Source organism: Microtus oregoni, unplaced genomic scaffold (assembly GCF_018167655.1).
Source record: "Microtus oregoni isolate MIOR12 unplaced genomic scaffold, Mior012 000000F_ref0000247, whole genome shotgun sequence".
In the NCBI taxonomy this organism is placed as follows: Eukaryota; Metazoa; Chordata; class Mammalia; order Rodentia; family Cricetidae; genus Microtus; species Microtus oregoni.
Genome location: NW_024543059.1, coordinates 84,018,057 through 84,032,361, shown reverse-complemented (window position 1 = coordinate 84,032,361; position 14,305 = coordinate 84,018,057). Strand labels below are relative to the sequence as shown.

The 14,305-nt window shown below is 34.8% G+C and overlaps 1 protein-coding gene across 1 annotated transcript in view; it reads left to right on the top strand.

Annotated features, from left to right (window-relative positions):
• Positions 1–14,305, top strand: part of Dpyd (dihydropyrimidine dehydrogenase) — a 755,789-nt gene that overhangs the window by 188,106 nt on the left and 553,378 nt on the right. Inside the window, exon 6 of the mRNA XM_041647856.1 lies at positions 11,720–11,916. Coding sequence (XP_041503790.1) covers positions 11,720–11,916 — 197 coding nt within the window. The remainder of the gene's footprint in view (positions 1–11,719; positions 11,917–14,305) is intronic.

Sequence of the window (14,305 nt, the reverse complement as noted above, 5' to 3'; positions counted from 1 at the left end):
TTTAAGAAATACAAATCAATATTTCTCTACCAAATTAAGCAAAGGTTAGGAAAACAAACTAAACGGAAAAATAACATTTTTCAGAATTGTTTTTCCTGTAACTTGTAAATGATTTTTACAGATATCAACTCTCTAGTCTTCTTTTGTCATTGGCAGAATCTATCTGTTCTGCCTCTTCATTCACACCTAGGTGTATAATTTGGAAAATGGGTAAATCACACCTTAGCCAAGTCTGCAGGAGGAGCCGGAAGCCAGCTTCTAATGTGTGGTCTTTTGTTGTAATTTCTCTTCAACTCTTTGTTCTTTCTATGTCTGAAGTGTGATGATTTGATCCTAGTCCAGATACCTCTGTGCATCTGTGTGAGGAGAAAGCTACATGTACAGGAGGAGTTCTTATTCTGTCTGGAGAAGGCAGATGGCCTCGTGATCATACCAGAATTCTTTAGCAATATTGGCTCTATAAAACCTCTTGGCAGTATTGGTTTGGTGTGGATATAATCCAGTTCAGGGCAATTTATAAATTTCTGTGCATAAGCAAAATTTAATGATGAACTGAATAGATAATGTGTATATTGCAGAACGGCAACCATAAATTGTACAAACTCTAGGTCCATAGAGACATGGTAGAACTTCAGAAAGCAATGACTACCAAGAGTTGCTATTTCAGGGTGAACTGACAGGAAGCTATACATTTCACTAGGATTCTGAGGCTAAAGTAGGTAGGTAGACATGTTAGTGGAAAAAAATCGATGGAGAAAGTCCAGACACTGTGCAGTATATTCATTTTGTGATATCAGGCTTCAAAATGTTGGTGACTAACAAGCCATGCCATATAATTGTTTTGGAATCGTGGACATGAACCTATAAAGGGCCAAAGTGATTGAAATAACAGTTGATATTAAATAAATTCACTGATGTAGTTTTGGGTTGGGGAGAATAATCCCTGAAATCATGTCAAAATTCATGTTATCTCCCTTCTATACAGAAGACTCCATGAAAATATTCAACTTCCACAACTATAGGCCTGTCTAGGAAAGCTAGAACTTTATATTCTTTCCAGTATTTTTCAGTCTCTCCTTTATCCTAGAAAACATTTCTAGTTGATTTTAACAGGCTTTATGTTAATCCAGGTTTTCTGGATCCGAAGTCAAGTAGCACCTACAGGACTTGGTGAGTTAGGACATCAGTCTCACATGTCCCAGTCATCATACCTTACAACTCTTGTATTTGTTCCTTTCTTTTTAATATAATACTTCTAGAATGGACTAATATCATGATAGATACCACTACACATGTAACATTTTTCACGCAAATCCTTTGGGATCTTGTAAAAATTCTTCATTGTCTACACGATGACTTATGGCAAAGCTCTAGGAAAGAATAAGGCTACCTAAGCTGCAATAGAATGTTCAATTTGTTATAAAGTGGTCTGTTAGAGTACAGAGCTTCAAAACATGACATAAGGTTGTATGACCTGGGGTCTATTGACATTACCATAGGCAAGAATTGCATGATTTAAAGTATTTGCTTTTTTCTAAATTTTAACTACTTAAAAGAAGGCAGTTTCCATAGATACATTAAATGAACATTTATATTGTGTAAAACAAAGATATGATGTCAACATGAATTGTTTCCTTCATACACATTATGAATTAAATTCAGACCATTCATTTTACACTGAAGGATAACAACAAAATTAATGAATATTATATATATATTATACACACACATATGTAACAAAAGCTAAAAAGGATGAGAATGTAACTTGGAGCCAAAAATGGTATAGAAGCATTCAGCTTTAAGACTGAACTTGATTTACTCTGTATTAATCTTAGCATAAACACCCAGAGATGCTGAAGCATATCCTAACATTGGTCTAAGTTCCAAGAGCATCAGACATGGTAGAAAACAGGACTCACTTACCCCTGTTAGAAAGTTTTAAGAATTGACCAGGCATGTGGGCACTTGTTTGTAATCCCAGCACTTTGGAGGATTCTTCTGAGTTTGAGCCTAGCATGGGAAACAAAGCAACTCTCCATTTTAAAAGATCAACAAATTGAATAAGTTCTAAAAACAAGAACTTAGGATAATGTTTAGCTAGGATATAAAACTGGCTACTTATAAAACTGGCTAAAGAAGCACAAAGGCCCATATAGCCTGAGTGTTGGACATGCACTTGTCAGCACAGGAGTTCACTTCTGCAGTGCCATGAGAAGAATATTTGTCCATCACAGCATTTTGAAGGTATTTGACATTTATCATTGTGAAAGACTACTAACGGTCTTTTTTAAAGTGATAGAAATAATTTGAATGAAAGACAAAGAACCAGCAAAACAGTGATGAATGTAAAGGTTGACCATAATATAGTGAATGGCTCATTTTGATGTGCTAAAATTAGCATTGATGTACAGATTAATCTAATATATAAAAATTACTGATAAAAAACAAAGATAAAACAATTTTATTAAAGATATACCACTCATAAATGTATATAAACATAACAGAATAGCCTTATGCAAAGTTAATAAGGATAATTTGAATAAAAATTTTAATTTTATTTCAGAAGTCTAGTCATATAATGTGATACCTATCTGTTACTCAGTGCTGATGAAACAGATACAGAAGGAACATGAGTTTGAAGTCAACTTGAGTTGCCACTGACACCCCATTTTTACAGGAAAATTTTATGCTAATGATAAGTGTTTTGAACAGAAAGGAAATAGATTGATAGATAGATAGAGTAGATAAATACTCTTTGTTTTTTTATTTTTTATAGAAAAAGAAAAATGCCAGGTATGAGGAATATATAAAACTATACAAAATAAGAAACCAGAACATACAATCAGATATTATGAAGATCCACAAACAATAAGTCTTTGAAAATAGCTCAATGCAGAATTCTCTGCTATATCATTTACAAGTCCATTTCTATATAGACACCTTCCAATTACTGCCTTTTTATCTTATTCTTGGTAATAAAGAACATTGCCCATGTCATTAACCATTATTATTTTTCACAAAAATTATACATTCAAAATAATCCTGAAATATAAATAGAATAGAGAAACATCTTTACAGTCCATCATCTTATTGCACTCAGTTTTTTGTTTTTATCATCTTGTCATCTTGTTCCTGACAAACAGTAACACTCACTGCATGGGTTCTGGCATCTTAAGTCAAACTCTAGTAACTTATGTCCAAGAATCCATGTGTGGATTCTAAGAATATCATGATGTACAAAATAGAAAGAAAGTAAAGATGACAAATGCAATCAAGTAATGATAGAGAAAATAGAGTACTGTTGGAATAAATGTGACAATGCTCTAGCATAGAGAGGAAGTATATTTGATGAAATGAAATTTTAGCTAGGCTCCAAATGGGATTCATCCAGATCAACAAAGTCAGAAATATGGAGGCTGGAGAGATGGCACAGCAGTTTAGAGCGTGCATTGCTTTTGCAGAATTTCTGAGTTCATTTTCCAGCATATAAATCATTGGTAACTCCAAGTCCAGGTGACCTGAATTCCATGGATATCCACATTCATTCATGAACATACCTACCTTTTCTCTCCATGTACACAATGAAAAATAAAATAAATATTTTTACAAAAAAATTTTGAGGACTCTCAAACCATAAACAAACCTTAATGCATAGAACATTGTTCAGTCAATATTGTTTTGGGTGAGCAGTTTCAAATACATTTCTTGGCATGAACACTTTGTGATTTCTGGCCCTTTACCTATCTGGAACGAACCATTGGTTAATCACTTCAGAATGCTTTTAGGGTCATTAGGAAATTTTCTCTATTACATTACTTCAAACAGGAGATAGAGTGTCCTAACTAAAAATGGGAAGAGTGACAGGTGACGAGAATTCATAGGACTTACTCCCTCTATATTGGGGAGAAAAATTATACTTTTCTAGTCATTTTATACTACTGTATAAATTATATCATACTATAGATGAAAAAGAAAAGACTATCTCAGTGTTAAATTACTAATTCTAATTTAAGGGTAACTCATTTTGGTCTGTTCATTCTGAAAGGCTACAGAATGAAAATACACATGGGTGTTCCATAGCTGTAACTGATCCTCAGATATCTTATTTGATCATACTAAACAAACAATAGCAGTGGTAGACCAAGGGAAATCCTAACAATTAATTAGTCTTATAAATTGCAAAACAAAATGGTTGAAAAATAAGCTATAATGGAGATCTGTACTCCACAATCCTCCCCAGAGAATTTGTTTAGCATTACACTACAGAATAAAAATTATAATTCCTAGAATTATCAAAGAGGTGATGTTTCAAATCAGTGCTTATCTAAAAGAAACAATAAGAATAACGCATGTTACTTTTCCTTTTGGTGGTTTTTAATTAGTAGGATGGCAGTGTGGTTACAGTTTTATATTTGAATAAAACAAGATAGAATTTTTATTTAAAAAATGGTTGTCAAACAAAGGTGTCTGGACATAGGATTGCCCTTTGCAAATCATAATTCCTCATTCATTTTGGGCTTAACTGTGAAATAGGAAGCTCTGATGATTTGGGGATTATTATAAAGTAGAACATTCAGATAACCCTGCTATTGCTAGTGACTTTTTTGACATAGTATCAAAGGTACCCTCTGAGAAAGAAAAAAATGAGAATCTGAACTTCATCACCATCGGAAATGTTTGCTTGACAAGAACTTGAAAATGTAAAGATATACTACAATTCGGTGGACACATTTGATAAAATGCTGTTGATCCAAAAATATATCGTCAATGCTGAAAACTCACAATATGAATGTAAACTGGCCCAAAGTCCTTGTCACAGACCTCCTAATGAGGGATACACTGCTGGCAAAGAGAGAGGAGATGATACTCCCATCATATAACACTTGGGAAATGAAGGCGAATCAGCCCAACACGAGCACATTTGTTGACCTGGCATCTCAGTCTGTTCAGTGCTGTCTGTCAGCCTGTAAACAACAGACTTTCCAGTGTTACGTCCTGGAAAATTTTATATCAAGGTGTTTGGTTGGTTTCTGATGGGAGCCTATTTTTCTTAGATGATGTCTTTGCTTTGTGTCCCCCTCTGTGGAAGGTGCTTTTATCTTGTTTTATTTTTTTTAATGAAGACCAATCTAACTCAGCAGGGTGCCAATAACCTTCTCCTTCTAGAACCCTTATGCCTAATCACAGCTCTGATTTCTACTTTCTGCCACTGCAAGCTAGATTCCAACATCTTATCTGCAGTGGCACATTTAAATTATATAATACCGAAAGGCACAATACAGAATCTGACACTACCTGTTGCTGACTGAATGTCGAGCAACACCAACACTCATTCATTCCCATATAAAGGAAATTAGTAGTTTCTTACAGACTCATGCAAAACCTATTGTATTAATGAATTTGACTTGGAATAATTACTCTGGGTAGCCCGTTCGATGTTGGCCAATTGGAATTTAAATATTCTCTATCTCAGAATGTGAACATTATTTGTGGTGTGACCAATCTTTTTATGAGAGTGTTATATGCACTAGAGTAATTCATTTAATCTTCATAGTACTCCTATGTGATACTCTTCGCTCCATTTGAAGTTAAATAGATAGAATGAAATATTTTAAAAGACTTCATCTCTTCCCTGTACCAAGAGAATGGTGCAAATAGAGATTTGACTTAAGCAGTCAGATTGTAGAACCAAACTATTTATATTACCATTTGTGCTGAAGTGAGAAAAGCTACTTTAGTATAAATTTACAAAGAATAAAATGAAACAAAGCAGGACAGAAGAGACAGGGATGTTATTTGTAAATAAATATACTGAGCCTGGACATGTGTTGAGTGTCATCTGAACACTCAGGCTATACAGATCAGGTACTGACCATTTACATATTCATTCATACACTTATGAGGAGTAAACTCTTGTTTTCCGTCTGACATGCTGAGCCTCCTGTCTTGTGATAAATTCTAATCGGGAATCCCCAAAACATATTTTGATTCAATGTTTATACTTTATAGTTTTAAAAAGAATATTTAAAGTTTTATTCTTAAACATTAAAATAAAATATCCTTGGGCTAAAATTTATACATATTAAATACTATTAAGAAACTGCTACTCTATTTGCATGCCATTAGCCAGAAACTATGGGGGACATACTTAATGTCTTAGAGTTAAACTGTTTTTTTTCCACTTATAAATGAATGCAGCCAGAAAGATATCACATGAACCCTGTTGTATTTGCTTGCCACATACTAGCTTCACATAATAAACTTTTGGGCAAAATGCTTCCTTAAATAATCAAATTACTATTCTACTGTCAGCAAAGTCACTAATAAACAATTATTTTAAAATAATTTATATTTTATTCAAGTCTATTAAGATGTAATGTTAATTTATAAAGGCCACATATTAACATAGCAAAGTACATTTTGTAATTATTAATTCATAAAGCTAAGAATACTCAGCTGACTGTGAAACAAATATGCATCTATTTAATCCCTAAATGAAATAAACTATATCCCTCCACCATCAATTTTCAATGTGTATTTTAAATGTTTTTATGGAAATTATGTAAAATATTAATTTAAGAAAATATAATAAATTTCAACTACATTTTTATTAATGCTCCATAAAATCACGAATCATAGACACTTAATTTCTTGTCAATGTTCCCTAGAAAGAGATAAAATTAAAAGATAAATATTGACTCAAACAATAGGTAAATGTCTTGAGAGACGGCTTAGTGGTTCTGAGCACTGACTTCTCCTTCAGAGGACTTGGATTCAGTTCCCAGCACCCACATGACAACTTACAACCTTCTGTAACACCAATTCCAGGGAATCTTTTTACTCTTCTCCCCTTACTAGTCTTCTGAATACACACATACGTAAGCACTTTCAGGCACCTACACATCCTCATAAAATTATGTGTCCAAAACAAACAAAACCTTGTTCAGAGAGTGAGCAGATGGCTGAGGAGACATATACTTGTTATGGATGATGCTGTCCTGGGTTGCGTCCCTGAGATCGGCATGATGGAAAGATAGAGCCAAATGCAAAGACAGAAAGAAGAAAGAAAATCTCTATTGTTTTGACAGGCCACCAAAGCACTGGAGAGTGGATTTATAATTTTCAAAGTTATAAATTATTGCCAATAATAAGAAATAATTTTGCAACATTTGAAAAATTCGTTAGTAAAAAAAAAAACACTCTTCTGTGACTAGTTAGATGTCTCAGCCAGTAAGAGTGTTGTGGTCAAGCCTGGTGACCTGAGTTTAAACCCCAAGTCCTACTGAGCAGATTACTGAATTCCAAAAGTTCTCTGACCTTCAGTGAGATGCTCCATGGTACATGCATGACCCACCCTCAAATAGACACTCAACCAAATATATCACCAAATGTTTTAACTTAAAAATATCCTCTTATAGAACATCCCCATTGTCTCAGTGTGTGGGTGCACCCCTCGCGGTCCTGAGTTCCTTGCTCGTGCTCTCTCTCCTTCTGCCCCTGATTTGGACCTTGAGAATTATGTCCGGTGCTCCAATGTGGGTCTCTGTCTCTGTCTCTGTCTCCTTTCATCGCCTGATGAAGGTTAATATTCAGGAGGATGCCTATATGTTTTTCTTTGGTTCTCCTTATTTAACTTCTCTAGGATCACTAATTATAGGCTCAATGTCCTTTGTTTATGGCTAGAAACCAAATATGAGTGAGTACATCCCATGCTCCTCTTTTTGGGTCTGGCTTACCTCACTCAGGATAGTGTTTTCTATTTCCATCCATTTGCATGCAAAATTCAACATACCGGACAATGAGGACTACTGAGAACTCAAGAACAATGGCAATGGGTTTCTGATCATACTGCACATACTGGCTTTGTAGGAGCCTAGGCAGTTTGGATGCTCAACTTACTAGACCTGGATGGAGGTGGGGGTTCCTTGGACATCCCACAGGGCAGGGAACCCTGATTGCTCTTCGGGCTGAGGAGGGACCGGGATTTGATTGGGGGAGGGGGAGGGAAATGGGAGGCTGTGGTGGGGAAGAGACAGAAATCTTTAATATATATATATATATATATATATATATATATATATATATTCTTATGTATAGGACATGAAGAGATGACATCAAAGTTATATCTGTCCTTAATAATTTTGTGTTTTAAGAACGGAAACAGGCATTACCTGCAAAATGTTTGAAGGATTTGAATTCAAATGGCAAAACACTATGAGGACCATTTGGCTCATACCAAGAAAGAGAGCTTTCTCATCTTTGTTGCTAGTGGTCTTTTACTTTTTATGTGGAAGAGTCTGAAAATGACTCATATTTTGAGTGGCAGAATTTAGTCTCTGTGGCTGGTATAAAGGGGTCAGGTGAACACAAAAGTAGCATGCCTCAGTCACCGGAATATCTTTCTTTATATTGATCATTGACTGGGTTTTCTCAAGAAAGAAAACAGCTTTTCATTTTCTGTTATTTTTTGTATTAAACATAGACAACCTGTTAGGCAATCTATTAAATATTATGATGTGCTTATGGCATGAATGTTTTCCAATGTCACATCTACTTCTCATAGTAGTCAAATTTCAGGGAGAGAATGGTGAGAAGATGCATGATAAATTACATATCCTCCTTCCCTCCTTCCCTCCCTCCTTCTCTCTCTCTCTCTCTCTCTTCTCTCTCTTCTCTCTCTCTCTGTGTGTGTGTGTCATACACACACAGTGAGTATTTTGCCATTAAGCTCCATCCCTAAACTAATTTTGTCTATTTGTAAAGTTCATTTACTATATTATAAACTAATAGTAAGTGCCCACAAATTCAGAAAGACCAAAAATTGTTACTATGAAATAGTATTTAACATTAATGTACCTTTATTTAGCACCTGATAAGTCTGACAATGGTATACTTACAGCTTTCTTCTAGCTTCCAACTGTTAGCAGATCCCTTGCAGTCACTTATGTTTACTGTGTGGATCAATGCAAGCTTGCATGTTTAACTGTGTTTTGTTTATTGTATTCAGCCCTTCAATGTGATAATTCATGCTAGTTACACTTTTTATATAACAATTTGTTTTTTATTCTCCTTTTTTCTCTCCTACCCATCTGCACTGATTTTTATTGTTTCTCACCTTTATTTCTTTGAAGAATAATTGTTTTAAATACCAAACCTCATCACTAGTTAACTACGTTTTCTTTTGCTGTGGTTTAGTAGCTACTACAGGGGTAGAAAATATACTCTGAACTAAGTGCAGTGTTTATATTAAGCATGTGTATAATCGTTGGATCTGAACTATGAAAAGTATTTAATTTCTCTGACTGTGTTACATCACACAAATCCCACAGGACAGACATCATTACCTTCTACAACCAATTTTAAGTTGCCTTCACCCACATATTTAAAAAATTTATGTAATATTAATTTTTGAGGTATATTTTATAGGTTGTGTTGTGATAATCTCATAAATAAGTACAAGCTACTTTTATAAAGTCTATCTCTAACTCCACCACTACTGCCCTGCCATCTCCTTTTAAATCCATGTTCTTTCTTTCTCAATTTATTAAAGTATTTTAATACTTTAATACATGGGTTTTTTTGTGTATAAATCCTTCTAATTTCAATTAGTGTTCCTATAGGTGCATATGCTTATATTTATAGCCATTATCACTTGGGCTAGGACAATCTATTACTTATCCCTGAAGAAACCTAAATCTCCCTCCCAGAACTTCTTAAACCATTTTTATTGACTAAAAAACTCTCAGTAGTTATTTTTTTCACTTAATATTCAAAGCAACTTTATCACCTAAGATGATTTTAGATAATTGGAAGTTTTCAATGGTCGGAAATATTTTAGCCTCACCTGACTTTTGTCATCCCTTTTAGGGGAAAGAGGCTCACATTGTTGCTTACTGACATTTTTTTTCTTTATTATTTGGTGATTTTAAACCTTGTTTTTCATTACTTCACTTTTCAAAAATTTGACTGATGCTAAGAAGCAAGTTTTGGTTGGCATTTTCTTGTTTGAGGCTGTATAAATTTCTGCACATACTTTTTTTAGTCTGGGGACTCTATAACTTGTCCTTTAGTTATTAATTTTTTCTCATATTCTATTATCTTTGCTTTCAGGAATCCAACTATGCACTGATTTGTATCTCTTCATTCATTGTTTTTGTCTCTTGTCTTTTTCTGTATTTACCTCCCTATTTCTTTCCCATGCCTCCACCACAGCAGGTTTTTTTATGTTTCATTTTTTATTTGCCCCATCTCTCTGGTGATTATTATATTTAATGATTTATTTATTTATACAGTCTTCTATTAGATGTATAAAATTTAAAATCATCCATTTTTCTCTTCCAAAGTCTTGTTTAAGTTTTGACAAAGTTCTGTTTCCTGGGAGTTTTAATTCTTGCTCCTATCCTTGGAGATACAGTGATTGATGTTGTCTGGAGGTGTCTAAATGCTAACTTTACTCATTGGGTTATATATGCATAGCTTTCCATATTTTCTTTTCTCAATGCAGGGTTTATCTGAAGCTTTGGAGTCTTTCCTGGAACTAGCTCGTGTAGACCAGCTGGCCTCGAAGTCACAGAGATCTGCCTGCCTCTGCCTCCTGATTACTGAGATTGAAGGCGTGCGCCACCACTGTCCAGCCACTTTCCATATTTTTTATAAGCATTCTAGTTGTACTGATCAAAAGCAAGACATTACATATGAAAATTTGTCATTCTACTGTGTGGCTGACAAATAAAGGTGTAAAGACAGATTATATGCATTTCAGTATGTGGTTGAGTTGGCCCAGGTGGAATCGTCTCTCTTTGGTTTGCTATTTAGAGTACAGGCTTTCATAACTCATCTGAATGCATGCATGGTGATTAGCCACCCTGCAAGTCACCCTCAGCATTGCAGAGGTTCTATTTGGATCCTTTTTATTCTTTCCCATGCCATTTAAGCTAACACTGTGCTTTTTCTGCTCTGGATCAATGGGATCCTGAATTCCCGAATATTATTGCTCCTTTTTTATTGTCCTGATTGTGTTGTTGAGTTTCCTGAGTCAGGGCCCTCTTAAAGTTCTTGGTCTTCCTCAGACGGGCAAACACATTTAGTTTGGAGACAATGGTTGCTCCCTAGACTATTAACTCTAAGTTGTTGCTTTCTCTCTAAAGCTTGGCACCTCTGAGCCTTTCTTGTTTGCTTTGGTGAATCTCCTGTGCTTCTAAAACTAATCTGTCATAATCAGAAATGATGTAAAAAATACATTAATAAATCCTGCGTTTGCTATGTGCCAGGTTATTGCTGACTACTGGTAGCTCTGTAGCAATTTGCTTCCTGAAATATGACCTGTTTTCTAACTCAAGAAAAAAAGCATTCCTCTGATTGACATAGAAAATCAACACATGAACACCTACACTGTAAGCAATTATGTTAGATGTGTGTAAACTATACTGTGGGGGCTCAAGGGAGAATCATCTAGCATAACCAAGAGGTAGGAGCAGGAAAGGTGAGCCAAATGTCTTCTCAGAGTTCTCCCCATATTCTCGGAAGGCCTTTCAGAGACTGAGAGAAGTCAGTCCCCGTCATCAGCTATTTAATAATTACAACTCGGTCATATTTATGTGGACCATGCAATTCTCATTGCTAATTAAAGTGCTAATTATGAGTTGAAACATTAAAAAATGTGTTTGAGGATGTAAAATGTAATTTCAAAATTTAATTATAACAATTGATTTTTCTATAGGTGTTCAAAGCAATAAACATCCCCCAGATCAGAAGCCCATCACTGCCTCCTCCAGAGCATATGCCGGAAGCCTACTCGGCGAAAATTGCCCTTTTTGGTGCCGGGCCTGCGAGTATAAGCTGTGCTTCCTTTTTAGCTCGGTTAGGCTATTCCAGCATCACCATATTTGAAAAACAGGACTATGCTGGTGGTTTAAGGTAATGACTACATTGTGAGTGTGTGTGTGTGTGTGTGTGTGTGTGTGTGTGTGTGTGTGTGTTCAAATGTCAAAAATAATGAGGCAAATCAATCCCAGGTGTGGGTGGTTTGTAGTCACGGAGACACTCCAGGCTCACAGATGTTTTCTTACAAGTTCTTTTACAAAGACTAAAATACGGATAATGTCTTTCACTTGAAACTTTGAAGTTTCATTGAAGCAGGATTATATATGGATTTTTCTTTCTTTTTCAGAAATTAGAGAAGTTTGGAAAACTTTATGATGGTAGAATCAAAACACAGGAAATGTTTAATCCCTAAAAATCTTCTTTGCCCCTTAATTGCATTTTCACAAGAAGGGGAAAATCTTTTTGCCCCTTAATTGCATTTTCACAAGAAGCCGAAAATGGAAGCAGCCTTGTCTACGAATTATTATGGGTTGCCAATTTTAGTACATGATTATGGTTCTTAGCATCTCTGTATTTAGTTTTCATTCAAATGTGGAGTAATTCATATAAATTACACTAAATGTTTGTTTTTATGTATCTGAACATTTTTAGTGAGAAAGAATGTCTTGAAACTCATGACTAAACATGTTTTTTTCCTGTTGTTTAGAGATTTTATTTTCTAGACTTTGCTTTGTGTCTTTCTGATCCCTAAGCACAGCAGCCGGTGTGGAACTACCCTTTGTCTATAATCAGTATTAGAGGTGTTCTGTATCACTGTTAGATTAGGAAGAGCAATGCAGAGCACTGAGAAGGACCATGTAAAGCGTGTCTGTGAACTTACTTTCTCACTTACAGATGACTCGCAATCGATCAAGGTATCAATCTAAAAGTTCTAATCTGAAAAGATGTTAGATTAGTTTTATATTGAAGTCTGTATCTTAGCTCCTTCATATTTAGGCAGATTCTTTTATCTCTTAAAAATTAGTATAACCACTTTTTAAAGAAATAACTTTAGATAGCAATTGATTCCTGTTGTACTTAACACAATTGATTCCTTTTCCTTCTGAAGTGGATATGTTAAATTATCAGTAATTATGCTTTTATTTAAGCAAGCCTTAAGAAAACCTTTTTCGTAAAAGAGGTTAATTTGTGACAAAGTTTTTATTTTATTTTATTCAAAAAGAAAACAAACTATCTTTTTCCATTTTAAATATCAATTCCCATTCCTTTCCCTCCTCCCATTCCCTGCACCTACCCTTTCCCACACCCCATTCACTCCTCAGAGAGGGTAAGACACATTGCTTTGGGGAAGGTACAAGATCTTCCCTACTATATCTAGGCTGCACAAGGCAGCCATCCTAAGAGAATGGGTTCCCAAAAAGCCAGTACAAGCAGTAGGGATAAATCCTGGTACCATTGCCAGGATTGTCCAGCAGTCTGCCCCAGCCATACAGCTGTTGTTTGGGCATGTCGGTGCACTCTTGTGACCCTAAAAATTGGGAGGCAGGTGTAAGAAGATAAAGAGATCAAGATTAGGGTTAACAGAATAACTAGTTTAAGGTCAACTTAGCCCAAATGAGACCATGTTTGAACATATAAAATTAACGACAAAATAGATTATTGAGTATGTATGCATTTTATTTAAAATAATAATTATGATATTTTATTAGGAGGCATAGTCACAGAAACACTACCCTTAGTTTTAGTTCTTTTAAATGTTTCTGTTTTCTTACATATCTACATGTGTGTATTATTTTATGTCGATTGACAAAGTAACTGTTTCTAGGTAAAATATTTATAGCAGTAAAATCTATTTTATATCATGCAATACAATACAAAACAAATCTAAGGATAATTATTCAATCATGAACTGAACCAATGTTTTGCCAAAACATGAAATGTGTGCTATAAAAAGAATTGAAAATAATTGTTATTGTTATATTCCATTATACATAAGAAGCATTAGCATAGAAGGAAGGCAATTGTTTTTATATTTCTGTCACCCATCTGATGGTAGTGAAGGACTTATGCTCACCATCAACATGTATTTTTTGAAACTTCAAATTATTAAAAGAACACAAGAGGAAAAAATTTCAAAGGTTTTCATAAACTCAACAACCTTGAAAAATAACTGTTTATATCAAATTTGTTTCTTGTCTTCTTATGTCCTTCCACAGTCAGCAGGGTTTATGTTATTTATTCCCTTGTTCCAAATAGATCTGTACATTTATTAAAATTCTGTATCTTCCAAGAATTTTCTTTTTTTCCTGAGCATCAGATCTGGCATTCCCACACTGGTTATTTTCTTTATTTAACTTTGCTCATCTAACTCCTCCATCTGAGTTTGCCGTCCATCACCAAATGTGAAAATCAGCTGTGTAATCTTTAGTGTCTGAAAGCTTTGCCTGGTGAATGAATTCTTCTTAAAAGTCCTCTTGTTTGT